This window comes from Oryzias latipes, chromosome 23, assembly GCF_002234675.1.
Source record: "Oryzias latipes chromosome 23, ASM223467v1".
Classification (NCBI taxonomy): domain Eukaryota; kingdom Metazoa; phylum Chordata; class Actinopteri; order Beloniformes; family Adrianichthyidae; genus Oryzias; species Oryzias latipes.
The window spans coordinates 23,100,980-23,122,915 of record NC_019881.2 but is presented as its reverse complement, the minus strand read 5'-3'; the positions used below and the strand labels follow the sequence as shown (position 1 = coordinate 23,122,915).

At 42.1% G+C, this 21,936-nt stretch overlaps 1 protein-coding gene across 4 annotated transcripts in view; it reads right to left on the bottom strand.

Moving 5' to 3' along the window:
• The window catches only part of lgr5 (leucine rich repeat containing G protein-coupled receptor 5), a 39,964-nt gene that overhangs the window by 6,670 nt on the left and 11,358 nt on the right, over window positions 1–21,936 (bottom strand). For 3 of the 4 annotated variants that reach the window (XM_023952227.1, XM_023952226.1, XM_023952229.1), the window contains exons 2-13: window positions 21,749–21,820; window positions 19,653–19,724; window positions 19,001–19,072; window positions 15,078–15,293; window positions 13,324–13,395; window positions 5,385–5,453; window positions 4,879–4,950; window positions 4,497–4,568; window positions 4,015–4,083; window positions 855–926; window positions 699–764; window positions 500–571 (exon numbers count right to left, since the gene is read on the bottom strand). In XM_023952227.1, the coding sequence (XP_023807995.1) occupies window positions 500–571; window positions 699–764; window positions 855–926; window positions 4,015–4,083; window positions 4,497–4,568; window positions 4,879–4,950; window positions 5,385–5,453; window positions 13,324–13,395; window positions 15,078–15,293; window positions 19,001–19,072; window positions 19,653–19,724; window positions 21,749–21,820 (996 nt within the window). The remainder of the gene's footprint in view (window positions 1–499; window positions 572–698; window positions 765–854; window positions 927–4,014; window positions 4,084–4,496; window positions 4,569–4,878; window positions 4,951–5,384; window positions 5,454–13,323; window positions 13,396–15,077; window positions 15,294–19,000; window positions 19,073–19,652; window positions 19,725–21,748; window positions 21,821–21,936) is intronic. The other variant, XM_023952228.1, reaches the window with a different exon arrangement.

Sequence of the window (21,936 nt, the reverse complement as noted above, 5' to 3'; positions counted from 1 at the left end):
CGCGTGTGTGTTTGTGTGCATGCGTGTGTGTTTGTGTGCATGCGTGTGTGTGTGTGTGCATGTGTGTGTGTGTGTGCATGCGTGTGTGTTTGTGTGCATGCGTGTGTGTTTGTGTGCATGCGTGTGTGTTTGTGTGCATGCGTGTGTGTGTTTGTGTGCATGCGTGTGTGTGTTTGTGTGCATGCGTGTGTGTGTTTGTGTGCATGCGTGTGGGTGTGTGTGCATGCGTGTGTGTGTGTGTGCATGCGTGTGTGTGTGTGTGCATGCGTGTGTGTGTGTGCACGCTTGTGTGTGTGTGCACGCTTGTGTGTGTGTGCACGCTTGTGTGTGTGTGTGTGCATGCGTGTGTGTTTGTGTGCATGCGTGTGTGTGTGTGTGCACGCTTGTGTGTGTGTGTGCATGCGTGTGTTTGTGTGCATGCGTGTGTGTTTGTGTGCATGCGTGTGTGTGTGTGTGCATGCGTGTGTGTGTGCACGCTTGTGTGTGTGTGCACGCTCACAGGAAGCGCAGTGATGTCAGACCGGTGAAGGTGTTCTCCTCCAGCGCCTCCACCTCGTTGTGGTGCAGGTCTCTGGAAAACAGCAGCAGCAGCGCTGATGTCAAGCACTGATTCCCGCCTTCCTGCCCCGCTGGGGGGTTTTCTGTTTGATAACTGAGTAAAAACATAGATAAAATAAAATAAAATAGTGAGGACTCACAGTTTCTGGAGGCTCTCACAGGCAGAGAAACTGGGCAGGCTCTGGATTTGGTTATAGGAGAGGTCGCTGCAGAGAGGGAGAACATTCCAGGTGTCTGTGAACGCATCGCAGAGCAGCACAGGACATGAAGGTGAGCTCAGGTGTGTTTGGACTCACAGCAGCTGCAGGTTGGGAAGCTGTTCACACACTGATGTGGGCAGAGAAGTGATGCGAGCTCCGGTGATGGTCCTGAAAGCACAGGAGAGCCACGTCAGACGGAGCCTGAGCCGAGAACACAAACCGTCCGGGTTTACTGCTTCAAATGGGTTCAGGTGCTCCAACGTTTCATTATTCTAGGAATGAAAGTGAAGCTTTGAAGCGCTTCAGTGTTCGGGCAGCGAAAACAAACGCTTTACAAAGATACGTGGACTAAAGATGAGCTTTTAATGAGCTGGCAAGCGTGTTGTAAAATGGATCAAAGTTACAACACGCCTTCATAAAACCTGAGCAAAAACATGAAGTTTAGATTTCTCTAAATATTTCAACAGTTTTTTCCTTTCTTCTCCTAAACACCAGCATGACAAAGCAAATCCTGACAGACTGCATTGTTGTGAAACACAATGAGAGTGACGGGGATTCTGATGAAGTATGAAATAAAAAATAGAAGAAACAAAGAAAATGTAGATAATATAGGACAAAACCCCCATTAAAGAAGCAGCTTTATGCAAATCCGGAATCACCCGGACTTTTCTTCATGATGCTGTCTTGCAGGAAGTTGTAAGAACCAGCAGAACGTCCACAGCTAAAAAATAAAGTGCATCCACTGCGGGACGGAGTAAAAGTTCTGCTGTCGTCCTGAGCAGCACAGCAGATGGATGGGTGATGTCACTGACCTGCTTGATTATTGCCTGAGGTTTTCTGACATCAAAAGTGTAGCATGAACATTAATAGAAGAGTGTGAAGTGGATCTTTAGCCTCCAAATGATATTCCTCCACACGAGGGTCAGACTTTGGCTTAAGCTAAAGCTGAACAAACACCCGCTCCCACACGGTGGATCAAGAGCAACTTTTTCCTCAAATTGGTAAAAGATTAAGGAAAGCAAGATGTTTGAGCGCTCTGAAGGTTAATGAGTTACAGCAGCCAGGTGTGAAGCAATCAGGAACTGAAAGCCAATAAGGTTCAAGGCAGCAAAACCCAAGACCACCACAAAGACAACAAAGGGGCAAATGAACAAACGGAGGAGCAGAAAGTAAACGGAGGTCAGATAAAACCTCTGTCAAAAAACAAACTAGAAATCGAGAGATTTTCTTTCTTAGGATGAAGATCTACTGCATGTGGATTTCAGCCTCTTAGATGGATCAGTGGATTCCTGTCAAAAAAACAGCAGCTGGTTCAGAAGAATTAACCCTATTCTGTGTTTTTGATGAAAACTTAGTCCTAAACAATAATCTGTCAGTGTCTCTGAAAGGTTTTCTGCAGATATGTGGCGTTGTAGAGACACAGGTGGGTCTTTTATTTTGAAAAACTGGCGTTCATTTCTGCTTAAAAACAAAAACGTCTAAAACGGCAGAAATCTGTCTTTGAGTTGATAAAACCGGAAGACCGGGAAGAGTCACTTTCAGGACAGACGGGAAGAATGTGGGTCAGATTTTTGGTCTGTGTTTTCATTTCCACCGTTAGTTCAGAGCGAGGTTACAGCAGAACACACACGGCCTTCAGAGGAGAGACGGAACGGAAAAATACGACAACGTAAACACAACCCAGGAGTTTATTATGACATGGAAGTCTGGGTCACAACAAGGAGAGAAACACGTTTAGAAATCACGCTGATCAGTAGGAAAGTCACATCCTGTCGGATCGAAGAACACGTCTGATACCAGCAGTTTGACTGGAGATTCAGCAACGCACAACACAGTACAATGCAACACAACAGAATGCAATGCAACACAACACAATGCAACACAACACAACGCAATGCAATGCAATGCAACACAACACAACACAACACAACACAATGCAACACAACACAAGGCAACGCAACAGAATGCAATGCAACACAACGCAATGCAACACAACACAATGCAACGCAACAGAATGCAATGCAACACAACGCAATGCAACACAACACAATGCAATGCAACACAACACAACACAATGCAACACAACACAACGCAATGCAACACAACACAACACAACGCAATGCAACACAACACAACACAACACAACACAATGCAATGCAATGCAACACAACAAAACACAATGCAACGCAACAGAATGCAATGCAACACAACACAATGCAACACAACAGAATGCAATGCAACGCAATGCAACACAACACAACACAACACAACGCAACGCAATGCAATGCAACACAACACAATGCAACACAACGCAATGCAACACAACACAACACAACGCAACACAACACAATGCAATGCAACACAACACAATGCAACAGAATGCAATGCAACACAACACAATGCAACGCAACAGAATGCAATGCAACACAACGCAATGCAACACAACACAACACAAAACACAATGCAACACAACACAACGCAATGCAACAAAACACAACACAACGCAATGCTACACAACACAACACAATGCAATGCAATGCAATGCAACACAACACAATGCAACAACACAACGCAATGCAACACAACACAACACAACGCAATGCAACACAACACAACACAATGCAATGCAATGCAACACAACAAAACACAATGCAACGCAAAAGAATGCAATGCAACACAACACAATGCAACGCAACAGAATGCAATGCAACACATCGCAATGCAACACAACACAACACAACGCAATGCAATGAAACACAACACAATGCAACACAACACAACGCAATGCAACACAACACAACACAACGCAATGCAACACAACACAATGCAACACAACACAATGCAACGCAACAGAATGCAATGCAACACAACGCAATGCAACACAACACAATGCAACGCAACAGAATGCAATGCAACACAACGCAATGCAACACAACACAACACAACGCAATGCAATGCAACACAACACAACACAACGCAACACAACACAACGCAATGCAACACAACGCAATGCAACACAACACAATGCAATGCAACACAACACAACACAACACAATGCAACACACCACAATTCAATGCAAGACAACACAACACAACGCAATGCAACACAACACAATGCAATGCAACACAACACAACACTAGAAGTGCAAACAACTCAGATATGAAGCATTCTTCTCTATAAATGTATAGAGGTGTCTGTTTGGGTATGTGTGTGTGTTTCTGTTTGTGTGTGTGTGTGTGTGATGGCGGATCTTACAGACTCTCCAAACTCCTCGTTCCCGTCAGATCTGGAAACTCGTTGAGTTCTGCCGCTCCGTTCAGGGATCTGAAACACAGCGGCCGTCAGCTTCACTAAAGTGGTTTTTCAGTTTGTGTTGCTTTCTTTGTGTGTTTAGCATCTGAATTCATGAAGCTCAGACTTCAGTTCAGAACTTTACTGAAAACCACTGAAGATGAAAAATGCTATTCGCCTTATGGTGGAAACAATGTTTATCTTTGGAGGTAACTCTTTAGCATTTAGACCATCTCTCTGCTGAGAAAAAACCTGCAACAGCTCCTGCTGAGTTTACCTCGCCCATCCTACAGAGGGTCAGGATTCAGTGATGTCCTATCCTGCCTTAAATTGGCTCCGCAGAAGCTTCTACAGTTCTAATCTATGTTCCTCTGGGATGCAAACCATCAGAACTTCTAGAACAAATGTGAGGTGAGAGAAATTCTTGGATTTTTTGTGTCCCTTACAAAGTCCGTAGCTCTGGCAGGTTCTGAAAAGCTGTACGTCCAACAGACTGGATTGGATTATCGTAGAAGAATCTGCGAAAAAAACAAACGGAGTCAAAATTTGAAACACAGGAACACGAAAAAGTCCTGATTGTAAAAGCTGCTGTTACAAACTCCCAAATATGTCTTCCATAAATACATATATTTTATGGTGTTTTAATCCTTTTACTAAACGTCCAAACAGAATCTTGATTTACATTTCTGTGCTACTTAAACATGTTTGGCTCTGAATGACATCAGGATTTAATAATTGACGAATTTTCAAAAGTAGTCACTTCTATGGCTTTTATAAGAAGATCACATCCACCAAATTAGGTTTGGTTCCAGTGTCCCGGGCACTTACACAGTGGTCAACGATGGGTTCCCAGTAAAGGCGTGGTCAGGGATGGATTGGATCTTGTTGCTATGGAAACCTCTTTAAAAGAAGATGCAGAAAGTTTTTAAATTGTGTTTCTGTTTCACAGATATTAAAAAAGCACAAATATTACTGTGGCGACCTGGGGGTTAGCCCCGCCTTCAGCCCCTAAGACTCATGGGAAGTGGGGAATCATGGGGGAAAACCATGAGTGAGAGTGCTGGGAAAAGAAGTGACCTCCATGCTGTTTGGTTGTTTGTGGTGTACTTGAATAAATGGGCGTTGATACTGAAGAGGAGACTTTGCTTTGCTCCTATTTCTTTCTCTCTGAGACTGTCCGGGCTCATGCGGTGTATGGGGCACAGACAGCTCTGCAATGAAGCCGCTTTATTAGCAGCTCAGCTATACCGACGTACCAGCTGGGTCGTTACAATACAATTATAAAAAAAGTCAATTTATGAAATAAAGACAAGCAAGCATCCCTTCAGACTTACAGCTCTTTGAGGTGTCGGAGTGAGCGTATGGCCGTAGGAAACTCCATCAACTGGTTGTAGTTCAAATCCCTAAGAGGAAGACAAGGTAAATGGCGTCTTATTAGCATTACCAGAAAAAAAGAAATTATTTTGTATGTTTTACAGGTAAGAGAGAAAATAATGGGTTAAAAGTTAACTTCTAGCAAGAGTTTAACAGTAGAACATTTAAAAGTAGAACCTCAACATCTTCAACTCTGCTCCTTATAACCTCACCGTTCCAGTTAAATTCCTCTCATTTATAAACAGATTCTCTGTCTTACTGCAGCCGACCTTCATTCATCTTCTTTCCAGAGCAAACCTCCACCTCTCTAGATGTTCCTCCACCTGATCCTTGCTCTCACTACAGATCACAATGTCACCTGCAAACATCGTGATCCACATTGTTTCTGTCTAACCTCAACTGTCAGTCTGTCCATAACTGCAGACATAAGAAGCTGATCCTTGGTCCAGTTGCACCTCCACCTTGACTCAATTTCAAGTTCTTTCTAGTAAGTTGTAGTTAGTCTGGGCTACAACCCATCTGTTACAAAGGTTCTGTTTTACAGTGAGCGGCAATTTTGTGGGCAGAAATGCCTTGTTGATGCCAGAGGTCAGAGGAGAACAGTCAGACTGGTTCCAGCTGATAGTAAGGCAACAGGAACTCAAAGAATCACTGGTTCCAACCGAGGTCTGCAGAAGACCATCTCTAAACCGACAACATGTCCGACCTGGAGGCAGATGGACTACAGCAGCAGAAGAAGACCACACCAGGTACCACTGCTGTCAGCTAAGAACAGGAAACTGAGGCTACAATTCACACAGACTCACCAAAACTGGACCATAGAGATGGAAAAACCTTGTCTGGTCTGATGAGTCTCAGTTTCTGCTGCCACATTCAGATGGTAGGGTCAGAATTTAACATCAACAACATGAAAGCATGGATCTATCCTGCCTTGTATCAACGGTTCAGGCTGGTGGTGGTGGTGTCATGGTGTGGGGGATATTTCCTTGGCACACTTTGGACCCCTTAGTACCAGTTGAGCATGGTTCCAACGCCACAGACTACCTGAGTATTGCTGCTGACCATGTCCATCCCTTTCTGACCACAGTGGACCATCTTCTGATGGCTACTTCCAGCAGGATGAGGATCCATGTCATCAAGCTGGAATCATCTCAGACTGGTTTCTAGAACATGAGATCGAGTTCTCTGGACTCAAACGGCCTCCACAGTCACCAGAACCCAATAGAGAACCTTTGGGATGTGGTGGAACGGGAGACCAGCATCATGGATGTTCAGCAGACAAATCTGCAGCAACTGATGTTGTCATGTCAACGTGGACCAGAGTCTGAGGAATGTTTCCAGAACCTTGTTGATTTTACACCAAGGATTAAGGCCAAAGGTTCTGAAGGCAAAAGGGAGTCCAACCATTGCCCGTTTTTTCTCCTGTCTTAATCAGAACTCGATTTGGACAATAGGGCCCCCTCAAATGAGCAGCTGTTGGAACTGCATGGATTTTCCGCTTCAGTCTTTGGTTTCCTCCTGAGAGCCCCGTGTGTGAAACCAAACCAGATGAAAGGAAGGACTTTTATCAGCATTCCTGCTTATTCTAACAGAGTCTGTCCCAGAGAGGAGCTGGATTTCCAAAACTGCAGGTAAAAATGGGAGATAAAACCTCAACTGGAGGCAGTTTTAGATAAAAAAAGAAGTTTCATTATTTCTTTACATGCCATCTCTAACACGCTGAACTTCATTAGAACTGTAATCCAAAGACTTGTAACACAACATCCACAAATGATGCTCTCTTCCTCAGAAATTCCAGTCTGAACGGGAAAGCCAGCCCCGCAGAATGACAGCTCAGTGTTACATCCGTTATGGAATCACCAATTTTATGATGCTGTGGGAATGTTGGCTTTAGACTGGGAAAGTGTTTCATGTAAATGTTTATGTTTAAAACTTTGTGTTTTATCACCCCCCCCCAGTCCTTTAAGTTTATTAAAAAAACATTTAACTGTGTCTCCTTCCTTTTCTGTTTTCTTTCATCACCAGTAGAGACTAGAGCATTCCTCGGGTCCACATGTGGCTTTAATTAGGTCCACTCATCCATCTCTGGGATGCAGGTGGCTGTTACACACACACATCCACGCAAATACACTGTGTGCGAAATTAAGCTGCCACATTGTGAAAATAACATTAAATGGAAATTGCTTCAGCCTGTGTCTGTGCATGTGTGTATGTGTGTGTAGTGTGTGTCCATGAGATGATTGTTAACAACAATAGCTGCTGTGCTCGCTTTTTTTTCATATCCAAAAGCAGATGACTAACACCAAAGCCATACGTCCATCATATGGGTAATTCTTTACAAACATTTTCTAAGTGGAAACCTTCATACAGTAAATACAGTAGTGGATTAAAGCTGACATTAATTTGCATTCTGTGTTGAAAATGTTCTCAGTGGACTTTGACGCGTTCATGAAAACCTGATTTTGAATTGATGCCCCATGTGGAAGTCCTGAGAGTCTTCAGGTTTACAAAGAAAAAAACTATAAAAAGTTTGCATGTATGGATTTTCTATGGGCACGCCAACTTCCCCACCACATTTCAAAAAGATGCCTCATGGGTTCACTGGTTGTCCTAAAGCAGGGGTGCCCAAATCAGGGCCTGGAGGGTTGGCCTCCTGCTGGTTTCCAGAAACCCTGCCGTATCTGCGACTGATTACCTGGATCAGGTGTACTTAGCCAATAAGGAGCTTCAATGGCAGGTTGGTTGGAAAACATGAGGGACACCGGCCCTCCAGGCCTGAAATTTGGGCACGCCATTCTAAAGTGACCCTAGGTGTACATATGTTTGTCAGAGTGATTGTGGCTCTGAGACCCAACAGTATCCAGGACAGGCTCCAGCATCCATGTCACTCGTGAAGGGATGGAGCGGGTTAAAAAAGTGGAAGAACTGATAATATATGCAGCTGCCCACCCACCACGTGATGATGAAACCCACACTGCAGACCACAGTGGTAATAAAGTATCCCAGAGGTGACCCGGAACTGACAAAAGTCAAATGTTTTTTGTTTTTTTTCTAATCAAATAATTGTGAAATGTTTGTACTGGTTCTTTTCCTCTGACTTTTTTGTTGTATTTACTGACAGTCTAGGTTTTTAAAAATTATTTTTACTTTATTTATTTATATATCATTTTTACATTATTATTGGCTGTTGGAAATTGTTGCTAGTTGGAATGAATGAATAAACAAACAAACAAATATTCCAAAATGCATAACTATAAAGAACTTAAGCTTGTTGTTTAAAGCATACATGGAAAGAATATACGATTTTATTGGATCTTGATCATTTCTATTGTTTTAGATAAGTACATTATTTACATTTGCTTTTAAAACAATTCCAGTAAATATTGGCACACATTGTTATTATTTAAAATCAGTGTTGGGCAAATATGTTCCCCTCATTTACAGAATATCAAGGGAAAAACAGCACAAAAAAGAAAAACAGCGTGAAAAATGACACAAAAATAAGTTCCAACACACCATGCCGCTGCTCAAAGTCAGATGAACCCGTTACGCCTTTATTCATATCTCTACTGGACTACCCCCCCCCCCCCCATGCGGAGCACATTGAGCGCAAACTCATATTGGCAAAAGTTACATGCAGCGTAGAAAGGAAAATAAAGTCAGACAGATTGAAATATTATTTAAAAAAATTACTGCCAAGAAGGATCCGGCTCTTGTATTTCACACCAAAGATCCGACTTTAGAGTCGTTTCATTCACAGCAGTACAGGGGGCGGGGCTCGGCTCTGCCGCTCACCTGCTGCTCCTCGAGGAGGAGAAGACTCCTCACAGCATCTCCTTCATCTAATCTTCAACCCAGTTTGGAAAGCAACATAACTGCAGCAATGACTGCATGTCTGTACTTTCTATTCCCCAAAACTGTGCATGTATGTGTTTGTAACAGGAACTCTGTTTTTTTTATTAACCTCCGAGGGATAATGTCAAAGCCTACAAAACAGAAACAATGAATTAACGAGGGTTTCTATAGTCCAGTAACTGTAGTCCAGTAACTGTTATTATGTTCCTCTATTACTGACTAAAGTAATTACATTACAGTAATTTGTTACTTTGTAATCTGTTACCCCAAAACTGTTTAAAACTTTATTAAGGAAAATGTTTGTAAACATATTCATGTAAATATTTTCAACACTGATGGACTCCTGTATATTTCACATAAACATTGCAAAGCAGGAACTTATTTCTTTTGCCTTTTTCTGGCAGTAATTTATACATGATGGTGAAAAATGCAGGAAAATATACTGAGGTTATACAGTCATAAATAGCATAAATATTTGGACAGAGACATTCTTTCTAATTTAGTTTCTGTACATTACCACAGTGAATTCTAAATAAAACAACTCAGATGCCATTGAAGTGCAGACTTTCAGCTTTTATTCCATGGGTTGAACAAAAAGATTGCAGAAAAATGTGAAAAACTAAAGCATTTTTAAACACAATCCCTTCATTTCATGGGCTCATCAGTAATTGGACAAATGAAATAACTGAAAACAAAATGCTCATTCCTAATATTTGGTTGAGAAGCCTTTGTTGGCAATGACAGCCTGAAGTCTTGAACTCATGGACATCACCAGATGCTGGTGTTCTACTTCTGAATGCTCTGCCAGGCCTTTACTGCAGCAGCTTTCAGTTGCTGTTTGTTTGTGGGCCTTTCTGTCTGAAGTTTAGTCTTCAACAAGTGAAATGCTGCTCAATTGGGTTAAGATCAGGTGACTGACTTGGCCATTCAAGAATATTCCACTTCTTTGCTTTAATAAACTCCTGAGTTGCTTTGGCTGTATGTTTTGGGTCGTTGTCCATCTGTATTATGAAACGCCGCCCAATCAGTTTGGCTGCATTCACCTGGATCTGCGCAGACAGAGCTGCATTCACCTGGATATGTGCAGACAGAGCTGCATTCACCTGGATCTGTGCAGACAGTCTGTCTCTGAACACCTCAGAATTCATTGGGCTGCTTCTGTCCTGTGTCACGTCATCAATAAACACTAGTGTCCCAGTGCCACTAGCAGCCATGCACGCCCAGACCATCACACTGCCTCCACCGTGTTTTACTGATGATGGAGTGTGCTTTGGATCAGGAGCTTCTCCACGCCTTCTCCATACTTTTCTCTTGCCATCATTCTGGTAAAGGTTGATTTTGGTTTCATCTGTCCAAAGAATGTTTTTCCAGAACTTTTTGAGATGCTTTTTAGCAAAGTCCAATCTAGCCTTCCTATTCTTGAGGCTTATGAGTGGCTTGCATCTTGCAGTGTTCCCTCTGGATCTACTTTCATGCAGTCTTCTTTCTATGGTAGACTTGGATATTGATCCGCCTCCCTCCTGGAGAGTGTTGTCCACTTGGTTGGCTGTTGTGAACGGGTTCCTCTTCACCATGGAAATAATTCTGCCATCATCCACCACTGTTGTCTTCCGTGGACGTCCAGGTCTTTTTGTGTTGCTGAGTTCACCAGTGCTTTCCATCTTTCTCAGGATGTACCACACTGATGATTTTGCCTCTCCTAATACTGTAGCAGTTTCTGGCATGTTTTTTTTTTCTGTTTTCTCAGCTTAATGATGACTCCTTTCACCTGCATGGAGAGCTCCTTTGACATGCAGCACAGACAACAACGCATGTTGTCTGTTCACAGCAAAATCTTCAAAATGCAAGCATGAGTCCTCTAATCAACTCCAGGCCTTTTATATGCTTCACTCATGATGACATAACAAGGGAATTGTCCACACCTGCCCATGCAATTGCATGGAAGTCATTTGTCCAATTACTTACCAGCCCATGAAATGAAGGGATTGTGTTTAAAAAATGCTTTAGTTTTTCACATTTTTATGCAATCTTTTTGTTCAGCCCATGGAATAAAAGCTGAAAGTCTGCACTTCAATGGCATCTGAGTTGTTTTATTTAGAATTCACTGTTGTAATGTACAGAAACTAAATTAGAAAGAATGTGTCTCTGTCCAAATATATATGGTTCTGACTGTAACTGGATTTTTAGTTAAGGGTGGGACTGTTCATTTGTGGTGTTTTATAAGGGGTGGGGGGCATTAACCTGGATTTAAGTTTTAATTCCTCATCAGTTTCATTATTTACTAGAAAATATAAACAAATGCTAAAACCAAGCGAGGCAATAATGAGGTAAGTTTGTCAAACAGCTGAAGCAGATACCGCTGTTGGCATGACCACACTCTTCCAAAACCTGAATTTGTTTTCTCTTAGGGTTGGACTTGAGTAAGTGGATTAATTTATTATTCTTTCTTTTCTTTTATTTTTCCTTCTCTGTGTTTGTGTTTGTAGTTTCAGATGAACTTGAGTCTCTGCTGAAGTTTATTATGGCTGATTGTCCAGGTACACCGCCTGCCAACGAACTCGCACACGTGAACTCATGTGGCCAGAGTTTGTGTGCAAACAGTAATTGTGATTTGCATACAGCCCAGGCCACACACAGAGTCAGCTCAACACACACATACATGAGTATTTCCACTGTATGTTTGCATGTTAAAACTTGCTGCTCTGGTTCACTGAGAAAACAAACATTTCCTAGCAAACATTATGCACACACCCCCATTCAATGCTCAGCTCTGACCCTCGGCTAAATTCTATTTACATCTTGGCTCCAACTTTAACAAAGACCCAGGAAATGATGCTCTGCCCCATCAGGACCAGTCTTCAATCTGCTGAGGCAACGGGCTCTGAAAAGGTCCTAATTGCACCTGGGCCCCACGAGGTAACAAAAACAAACACACGAACACACAAAGGAAATCCTGCACTCTGTGGGGGAGGGGTTAGGAAAACATCTGATTAAGTGAATAGTACATTACTACGTCCATTGATATCAGAATCATGCTCTTATCTTGATCACAGTGTGACAGCCCCTACCCAAAACTTTATGTCACCTGCAATCACAGTTTCACAAAAACTGATTGCATAGAAGAAGAGCAACATAAAGCACAAAAAGGGTGAAGAAGAAAAAGAGTTGAGAATGACAGGTGGTGCAAAATGGCCCGCTTTTTATATACCCTTGGCTACCTGGTGGTTGGCGGCCATTGGCACTTGATATGGTCGTCCGACGTCAGGAGACATTTACACATAGTCCAATCCGGCTGCCACCGCCCTGTGGTCACCCAGCTGTCGCCCGATTCGTAATGGCATCGTCCCTGCCTGACTGACAGCCGCCTGACTGCATTCGTGACCACATCAACAAATTTTAAATCTTGAAGATGCCTCCCTATCGTGCGGTGGCAGTTGTATTTGTGACTGTAGCATAATTGGATAATAGGTCGAATAGTAAAGGTATTTAAAAGATACAGATATGTATAAATTTATGTATAATCCATAACCTGGGCAAGTATATAAAAAAGGTAAACACAGCTTAATTTGCCGCTGATTGTCTCATTCTGAGGTGGAGACAACAGTTTTTTCAGCCATCAAGGGACAAAGTGTAAAAAAGCCTGAAATGCTCAATTTTCGGTTGTTTATGTACAAAAATATTTGGTTTAAATGTTCGTCATACCAGAATAGTTTCAAAAGTCTGCAGATCAGCTTCTTGGGAGAAATGTTACCATTCCCATTGTTTTCTAGGGCAGCACTTCAAAGCACACATTAAAAAACATTTATGGAAACAAATGTAATGAATTCAAGCACCCACATTAGGGGGGGTCCACAGAAGCTATGTTAGTGAGGCCACAGACCAACACTGGGTGAGACACGGATGAAACCGACTGTTTGCTTTCCAACATTTTTGTAGAAATGTTGAAAATGAAAGCCCCCCCCCCCCCCCCCCCATATCTGCTGACCCTACCTCAACCCTCACTCCTGTGACCCCCCCACTAAAAACACAAACAGAGAAACTCACAGCGTCTCCAAACTGTGGAGTCCGTGGAAGCAGTTGGTTCCCATGGAAACGATCCTATTGTTGTTGAGATGCCTGGGGAGAGAATAGAGACACTGATGGCCTAATGAAGCAGACAAAAAGCGGCTGAACATGTGTGTCTTCCAGAAAGGGGCCCCGGGGCCTTTCAAGAAGTTTCCTTCTTTTGGTAATTTCATGCAAATTAGCTTCAAGCATTTCTGACAAAAGAGCTGTCGGCAGACTTCAGTGCTGCCGCTCTGAATGCCATCAAACGCACACAAACAGGGAGTCTGCCTGTTGTTCCGCTGCTGACACACAAACGGGACAGTCGCAGCTGGTCAACACCCACACCCACATCTCCCCCCCCACACACAAAAAGGTCAACACAAATACTTCCCAGAAAACCAGAAGGTATGAACCTACTACTAAAATCAAATGATTGGAATGACTCTGAAGTAAATCCAGATGTTGTTTGTTGTTATTTTCTGATTACAGTTTAAACTTTTTAGAAGCAAATCTTTTCAACTGAGTTGAATCTATGTTGAAAAACTGATTAAGAAAGTCACATTTTTAGAAAAGTGTCACGAGATGAGCTCAAAAAAAGCCTTTTTTTTAACTGTAACCCTAATTGGTTCCTGTTTGTGGTTCGGTCCATGAAGTTTAACAAGTAGCATTCAGGAATCTTTAATGGAGAGTAAAGAGGTTAAAATGTCATTTATAAGGTGACTGAAATCTGAGTTCACATGGAAGCACTTCAAAAGCGTCAGAAACAGCTGACTGAGCTCAGTTTGAGGCTTTAATGACAGTCTGAGAATTTCAAAGCTACATCCTTGAAGGCCACACCCCAGTGAGGACACGCCCTTCTGAGAAGACACGCCCCTTTGCCTTGTGCATGTGGACTAAAGTTCTCTTCTCTTTTACTTCAAAATACTAGTAAATACATTTAGTTTACCAGTATGATAGCTAACAACTAGAAACTAGATAAACCCAGGTTTAAGGTTTTTAGAATTTTTTGCTTAAAAACTTAAAAATTAAAAACAGAAAATACATTTTTTACCATCAAAAAAAAAAAAATCCTTTAGGTTTGAAATCTCAAAGATCCATGACATTCAAACACCCAAACTTATTTTTCTGTGGTTATATTTTACTTTACTTAAATGATTTTATTAAATATTTTTTAAGGTTCAAGGTTTTTTATTTGCCATGGGAGCATCAACTGCATATTATAATGAAAATAATTTACTGTACAGGTTTGAATAAAAAGATCAAGAAGTTTATGCACAAAAAAGTAATAAAATAAAAAGTAAAACTAAGTAAAAAGATGTGTTCAAGTAAAGGTACACAGATAGCCGGGAGGAGAGCAAAAATCGAGGAGACAGAATGTTGCATGTTTACCAGTTACAGAAAGACAGACTGCATATTTATTGCAATGAGTAGTTTTAGTGACATTTTCAGTTATTATTTTTTTGCCATCAGTCTCAGTGTGGAATGAGGAGAAACTGTGAAAAAATGGAGTCCTGTGTGATGAATTCGCATTGATCCCAGCCAAAGTACAGAACGTTTTTATCTTTCTGGCAACAAAAGCAAGTCTGGCACAAGTTGGGAGGATTATGATTGTTGTTTTTTTGTTATTTAACTTTTTTTTTTGCTGTTGTTTAATTCTCATTGATGATCAATAAATCCAGCTCAGGTGGATCCATTTGCAGATGCCAACATTCACCAAACGTTCTTAAAAGTGCAGACGGGTTTGTACGTACAGCACCACCAAGCGTCCCAGCGCGCTGAAAGCGTGGTCGGGAACGTGGCGGATGTGGTTCAGGGCGAGCGTCATGGCCTGCAGAGCGGGCAGCTCGCTCAGAGCCTCCGCAGGAACCTCGGTCAGGGCGTTATCGTCCAACCAGAGGTGCCGCAGCGAGCGCAGGCCGGAGAAGGAGCCGGCCGGGACGCCGGAGATGTGGTTGGCATCCAGACGCCTTTGAACAGAGGAGGGTGGAGTCTGAGTTTGGCGTGAAGTAATCAGTCAGGGAGGTGTTACATTAGTCCTGGAGAGAATGTTTTACAAATCTAGAGTTTAATAGAGTCTAAACTGAGCAAAGATCAGAGACGATGCATTTAAATGAAGAAGACATCATAAAACATCGGGACGGTCATTGTTTTGTAGGAAATGAAAACCCCCTTAAAGAAGAAGAGGAGAAGTGTTTGAGCAGCGGCAGAGGAACGATCGGCAGGTTGCTGAAGTACCACTTAAAAAGACAGAGAGGCTCTCCAAGCAACACAAAAGCATTTTAACGAGCACTCACTTATTGTGGAGGTGGCTCTTAGGGGAATTTGAAAACTCATCAAGACTCCCACATTTATGATGCAATAAAATCAAAATTAAAACACTTTCCAAAGTGTTCCATGAATGAATCTGCTTTATTTCATGTCACACAAGAACATAATTACTTCTGCAGAGTGAAATCAGGACAGCTAAGTCAATAAAGCCTTGAAGTTTGAGAACTCAGAGCTAAAGTTACAGGAAAAACCTTTTTAGAGGTTCTACCATGATTTGCTCTGATGAATTTATCCTGTTTTTAATTATGAAATAAAAATTCTTCCTTTAGTTAAATATGAAAACAAACTCTGTAAAGTTGAATATTAAAGTAATCATCAAAATCTGCATTTTGTCTTCTGGCTCAGAATATTTACTTGTTAATCTGAGTTTTTCAAATAAAAAAAAATTGTTTTGTATATTTGACATTAACTTTAAGGTTTGTCTTCATAAATTCTAAACATTTGCTCTGGTTTTTTGGTTTTGTAGGATCACAATCATTTCTCATGTTTTTGTTGTTTCAGAGCCAGATTTTAGTCATACAAGTTTCTGAAAATTATTAAGATGCTGACATCACTGATGACGGTGGCGCTAGAGACACCAACATCAAACCTTCTCCTACAGTCACTCTATTAGTTTTTTTTAACATAATTTTATGTAAAATGGCATTTAAAAGCATTTCAATGCTTTTAAATTACCCTTTTTATTATGGCCCGCAGCAGCAGCCACTGACTTGTTTTCGCAGTTGGAACGACGACATCACGGCCTTTCAGCGAGAGGAGTGACCCCCGCCGCATGCTCGAAAAGTCACCATAACGTGCACACACCTGGGATAAATTGAAAATGAATCTTCCACAAAGTCAACGTCACCCCCCCGAAGACGATGACATCACGGCGAGCGATCCCGTCAAAAAAATGAATGGGCTGAAAATCGCGTATTGGGCCGAAAAATGTTTACTTTGAAATACAGTTACGAAGCCAAAACACACGTGTTGGGGACATCCCAAAGAAGTTTTGAAATCATTATGGGATGGCCACACGACCTACAGCTTGGCGGCCATTTTGTGGCGAACTCTGACAATTGGCGATTTTTGTGTTTTTCCACAATATGGGAAAAAGACACTTTTGTTTGAGCGATTTTCACGAAATTGCACACACTTGCTGCCAGCTCCAGTCTACAAACACCACAGAAGTGTCGTTGACCTTTGGAAAAGGTCGCCATCTTGCATTTTTTTTAAAAAGCCCTTTTAGCGCCGCAAACAAAAACTCGCCCTAGGGATTTTATGCGATTGTCTCGTAACTTCTAAGGCATCCATAGCAAGGTGATGTGGACAAAATGTTGGAATAAGAAGTTGTAGATTTTGAACGGCGTGCGCGTGGCGAGCTAGCAAAAGTGGTGCACTGTTATAACTCTTATGTTTTTCAGTGGAATACTGTAAAATTTGAATGCATGCATCCAAGGCTGCAACTGAACATAATGAAAAACACTGGATATAGACATACACGGAATGTGGGCGTGGTTAGCAAAAAATACTGTTGCTAAGGGCAAAAAAACGTTTACTTTTTTCAATTTGTCCGAAACTGACGTCGATCTGTTTGTCATCCCCAGGCGACCAAAACATAAAATTGTTGTTGTGGAGATAAAATCAACAGAAAAGCCGCCATTTTTAAAAAAGTGGGTTTATTATCAACTTATGACATATAGCGCTCACCAATGGAGCAATGTGTTTTTCTGAGAGAGTTGATCCTGATCACCATGCTAACACTTTTAGCCACTTTAGCATAGCTAGCATAGTTAGCATAATTAGTATTTTAAGCACTGTGTTTTTCTGAGAGAGTTGATGATGCTGATCGCAATGCTACCATTTTCAGCAACATTAGCTTAACCTGCATAGTTAGCATAATTATCAGATTAGCAGCTTTGACAAGCCTTGATAAAAGGTGGGCGGTTAGGGTGGCAGTGCTGCATATGGGTGGGCACAATGGCGCGGCTGTGGTGTGTAGAGGTGGGCGTGGAAGGCGGATTGCGTCTGCGGGCCATACAACGCCGCTTGTGGCTTTAATTTTTTTTGTGGTTCATTCTCCCCATAAAAAGTAGACCAACAAGTCCAATTAACAATGTTTTTCTATGTTAAAAATATTCTTTTATGTTTTTTTACATTCTGAACTAACAACCTTATGTTTAATGTATGTATTATTTAAGCCTATTTTTATTCCTTTATTGACTAGAAGAATCACATTTTTGGATCAAACTGCAAATCCCCAGTTCAGTTTTATTTCATATTTTAGTGAGTTAAATAAAAATTGCTGCTGGAAAAAGAAGAAAATTATTCAAAGCCTCAGTTTCTGTTTTTGATGTATTTATGGATTTGTAATCAGTCAAACTTAAAAAAAAGAACGGGTACTTTCTAAATAAAACCCCTGTTCTATTGTCCTAATCTCAATGCTCATCAGACCAACATTTCTAAGCATTTTCCACCTGTACTCTATAAACCTGCTGCCATCACTTTGATTAACGTCTTCGTTTTAGTCTCTGTAAACTGTTGTGTTTATCGTTTTCGTCCAACAGAAACTGGCTTAGTGCAAGTCCAGATTTGACAAGAAACCCTGTACAATGCACATTCTATGATCAGCCAACAGCTGGATCCCGGTAGAAGTGACTTTAAAAGACTTTTCTTCAGGTGACATAAACACGCCTGTGGGGAGCGGTGAGTCCAAACAATAACTGCTCTGTTCAGCTAGAGAGAGACGAGGAGGATGGGACTTTACATAATTGTCCATCAGATAAATGAGGGTCCTACAGAAAGACTCGGCCCTCTCCATTCTTATGGCCTTATCAGAGTCTACACACACACACACACACACACGCACACACACACACACACACACACACACACACACACACACACACACACACACACACACCCCCACACACACACACACACACACACACCCCCACACACACACACACACACACACACACACACACACACACACCCACACAGGTACAGTTTCAATATAATTACTGTGTGTTATCAGGCTCAGCAAAGACACTGTGTGCACTACATACATTAATATACTGGATCATGTGTGTTTGGATTCCTTTCCACCAAAAAGTAAAATGAGACTTAAGTCTGTGTTTGTGTGTGTGCGTGTTCACATTTTACTACATAATGGGGACCTTCATGGTGTGTGTCAAACGTTGGTCCCCATAATGTCTGTTAACAAGAATGAATGTGTCGTCATTTAGGATTTGTTGTTGTCGGTTTCAGAAACATTTAAGAAACAATGTCAGGAAGATAGAGATCCAAAAATCGTAAGCAAGAAGAACAGGGCTATTTATTTCAGTGAAATAAAGCAGCATCTCACAGTGACTGCAGGTTGTGCAGGTTGTTGAAGGCCTCAGCAGGAACAGATCTCAGCTGGTTGTTCTGGAGCATTCTGGAACATGAACAGATGACAGGAACCAAAACACACGTTTACCATCATGTTACACACTTTTATTGAAGAATAAAAACAACATTAAAACTTGTGTTTTATGAAAAAAATCTGAAAAACATGAAAATATGAAAAACAAACATTTAACAGCACCTCTAAACATGAACATGTCGGTTGTGGTCATGGGTTTGTTTTTAGGCATCAAACCGTCTATTCGAATCAGAAAAGGACATCCAGCAGATCAAATTGTTGTGTGACTGGAGTGGATTTGTTGAAATGGGAAGCAGTTAAATGACTAAAACCAATGATAAAAATGAAAATGGATAAAATTAAAATGTTTGAGGCCAAAAGTTACTGTTAAAGATGGAGGCTCATACCTCATCTTAACCTGCACTCCAGCCAAAATAACCCTAAAACTCCTGACTTGTGGTGTCTAAGAAGGTAAAGATTTCGTGTAATTTTTCTGTGAGAGCATCAAGAAGAAATGAGAGCAACAGAGGCAGGAAAACAAATGGAACAAGAGCAAAGGAAACCAAAGAAGAACAAACCGAAAGGAGGACTACAAGGACAGACGTTCACTCACAGCACTTTGAGGTTGTAGAGGCCGGCGAACGCTCCTTTGGGGATGAAGGACAGATCGTTTCCAGGCAGACGTCTGAGTGACAGAGAAGGAGATCAGGATTTACCTTCAATCTGGCCCCTCCCCCCTGGCGTTCCAAACAGGAAGTTCCCTCAAAATCCCACAGACATTTATAGAGAACCAAACATCTATTACTGATCCTATTGGTCAGAAGAATTGTTCTGGATTGGATACCATCTTCTTGACAATTCCAATTTTTTCACATTTTTCTGAAGTTCAAATTATTCAAGTTATAAACTGACCAATCAGATGCCTCAATAAAAGTAGGTGGAGCCTACATTCAAAACGTTTGACAGATTCTTGTGTAGCTGCTTTCTAGTGTTAGAGTGTGGCCTTCCAACAAGCTCACTCCTGACTGGTGAGAGTGGTTGCCATAGAAATGTCGACTCAGACCAACGCAGACCAATCACTGCTCACCGACGATGTCTAGCTCCAACATGACGACATCTGTAAAAATGGCGATTAAACTGACTGGACTTTGTCCAGAAGGACAAACGTGAGGATGTGTGGCTGCACATTCAGACGCTGATCTCTGATCTGAAAAGCTGCTTTCACTGAAAGTAAAACTCTCTTGCTTTGAGTTGGTGATGAATTGTGGAGTAAATGTCTGTATGTCACAGCAGAATGAAGGCTGCAGATTGGATGTCCTTCTGTCCAAACACGCCGCTCAGCGTAATGTGGGCGTGGCGTGCGTAAAGAATGATTGTTATGGTGAACTGGAGACAAAAATGAATGGTCCCCAGATTTGATCAGAGCTGTAATGTCTCTGTGAACTCTGCCCTCATGCAGGTGAACACTGAGCATTAAGTTTGTGCCTCCATGATGGTTTTTGGTCAGGGGTTCATCACCATTGGTTCCTGACGGCCTCGTTGAATCAGACAGGATTTGCACCGTGCACCACATGGCAGTTTTTCTTCAGCTTTTTCCTGTTTTTGTGCCTCCTGTGTTTTCCCACATTGAAGTTTCTGTCACAGACCTGAATAATGGAGGGTAAACTGTCTTGTTTTCCAGTTTTCCTTTAGGTTCCCACTCTGGACCATCATTTGATGGAGCGGCGCAGGACCTTGTTCCCTGAAACCGCCCGTTTTCAGGGCAGGCCCAACATCCAACCCGGAGCAGTGATGAATCCTACAGGTTTGTTTGCTCTTCAGGGCCGCTCAGAGTTCAGCCGCTCTGCATGTCTGCAGACTTCTCGCCGCAGTGACGTTTCTCCCTCCATAGTGACAAATATCACACACAGGCAGACGCTCACAGCTGGCTGCGCAGCAGAACAGCGGTCAAGAGTCGCGTTGGGGTCTCGGCCGGGTCAGCCGGTCCCCTCTTTGGCTCCGGCGCTGCCGGCTGCCTGTTTGTTTTAATTTAGATGAGTTTGGAAATATGTGCATACATGAAGCGGGGCTGCTGGGAGCTGAGCTGGAATGAAATTACACGAGGAACTCCCGGCGAGCCCAGACAGCGCCCACCGTCACCGACGGAGCCGGTTCCACACAGAGAACACACAACCCCGTCCCGAAAACCGAGGCACTCCCTACGCGTCGGTTTAAAGTAGCTCACCATTTCATTTAACAAACTTTAGTTTAGTTTCCTGAAGACTTTGCACTTTGGTGAAGGATTCTGAAATGTTTCCATGGAAACGACCCAAATGCAGGAGAACAGAAAAATTGCGGAGCTTTCGTTTAGATAAAAGGACTGTGAATGTTTTTTAGTTGTTCCGTTTCTATTGAGGTGTTGCTGCGTCTTCATTTACTGTCTTCTTGTCACCGGTCGACTGGATCTGTCGTCAGCAGAACTTTGAGGATGAAAAACTTTGGAGAACTTTTAGAATTCATTGCGATGTTTAAGTTTTGTTTACAGATGAAGTTAACCAGGAAGTCGACAGAAAAAATTTAGAATGTGACGTCGTTTAAATCATAAAAACCTTTTTAAATCAGATTTGTTTTGTTACATGTGATCTGCTAATCTAAATAACTGTTGGTGATTAACTGTTTAAAGTCAAAGATATGGATTTGGACATCGTTTTGTGAAAGTGTGTGACTCACAGCTCCTGCAGGAAGTGCAGGCTGGAAAGAGCTCCTGCAGAAATCAGCGTCATGTTGTTCATGCTGAGGTCACTGCAGAGACAGAGAGAGAGAGAGAGCAGAGACTGTTAGTGTCACTTCACCACACAGATCAAACTTTATTGACACACATGTCTGCTCCACGTGGGCGGAACCACGCTGGAAGACGG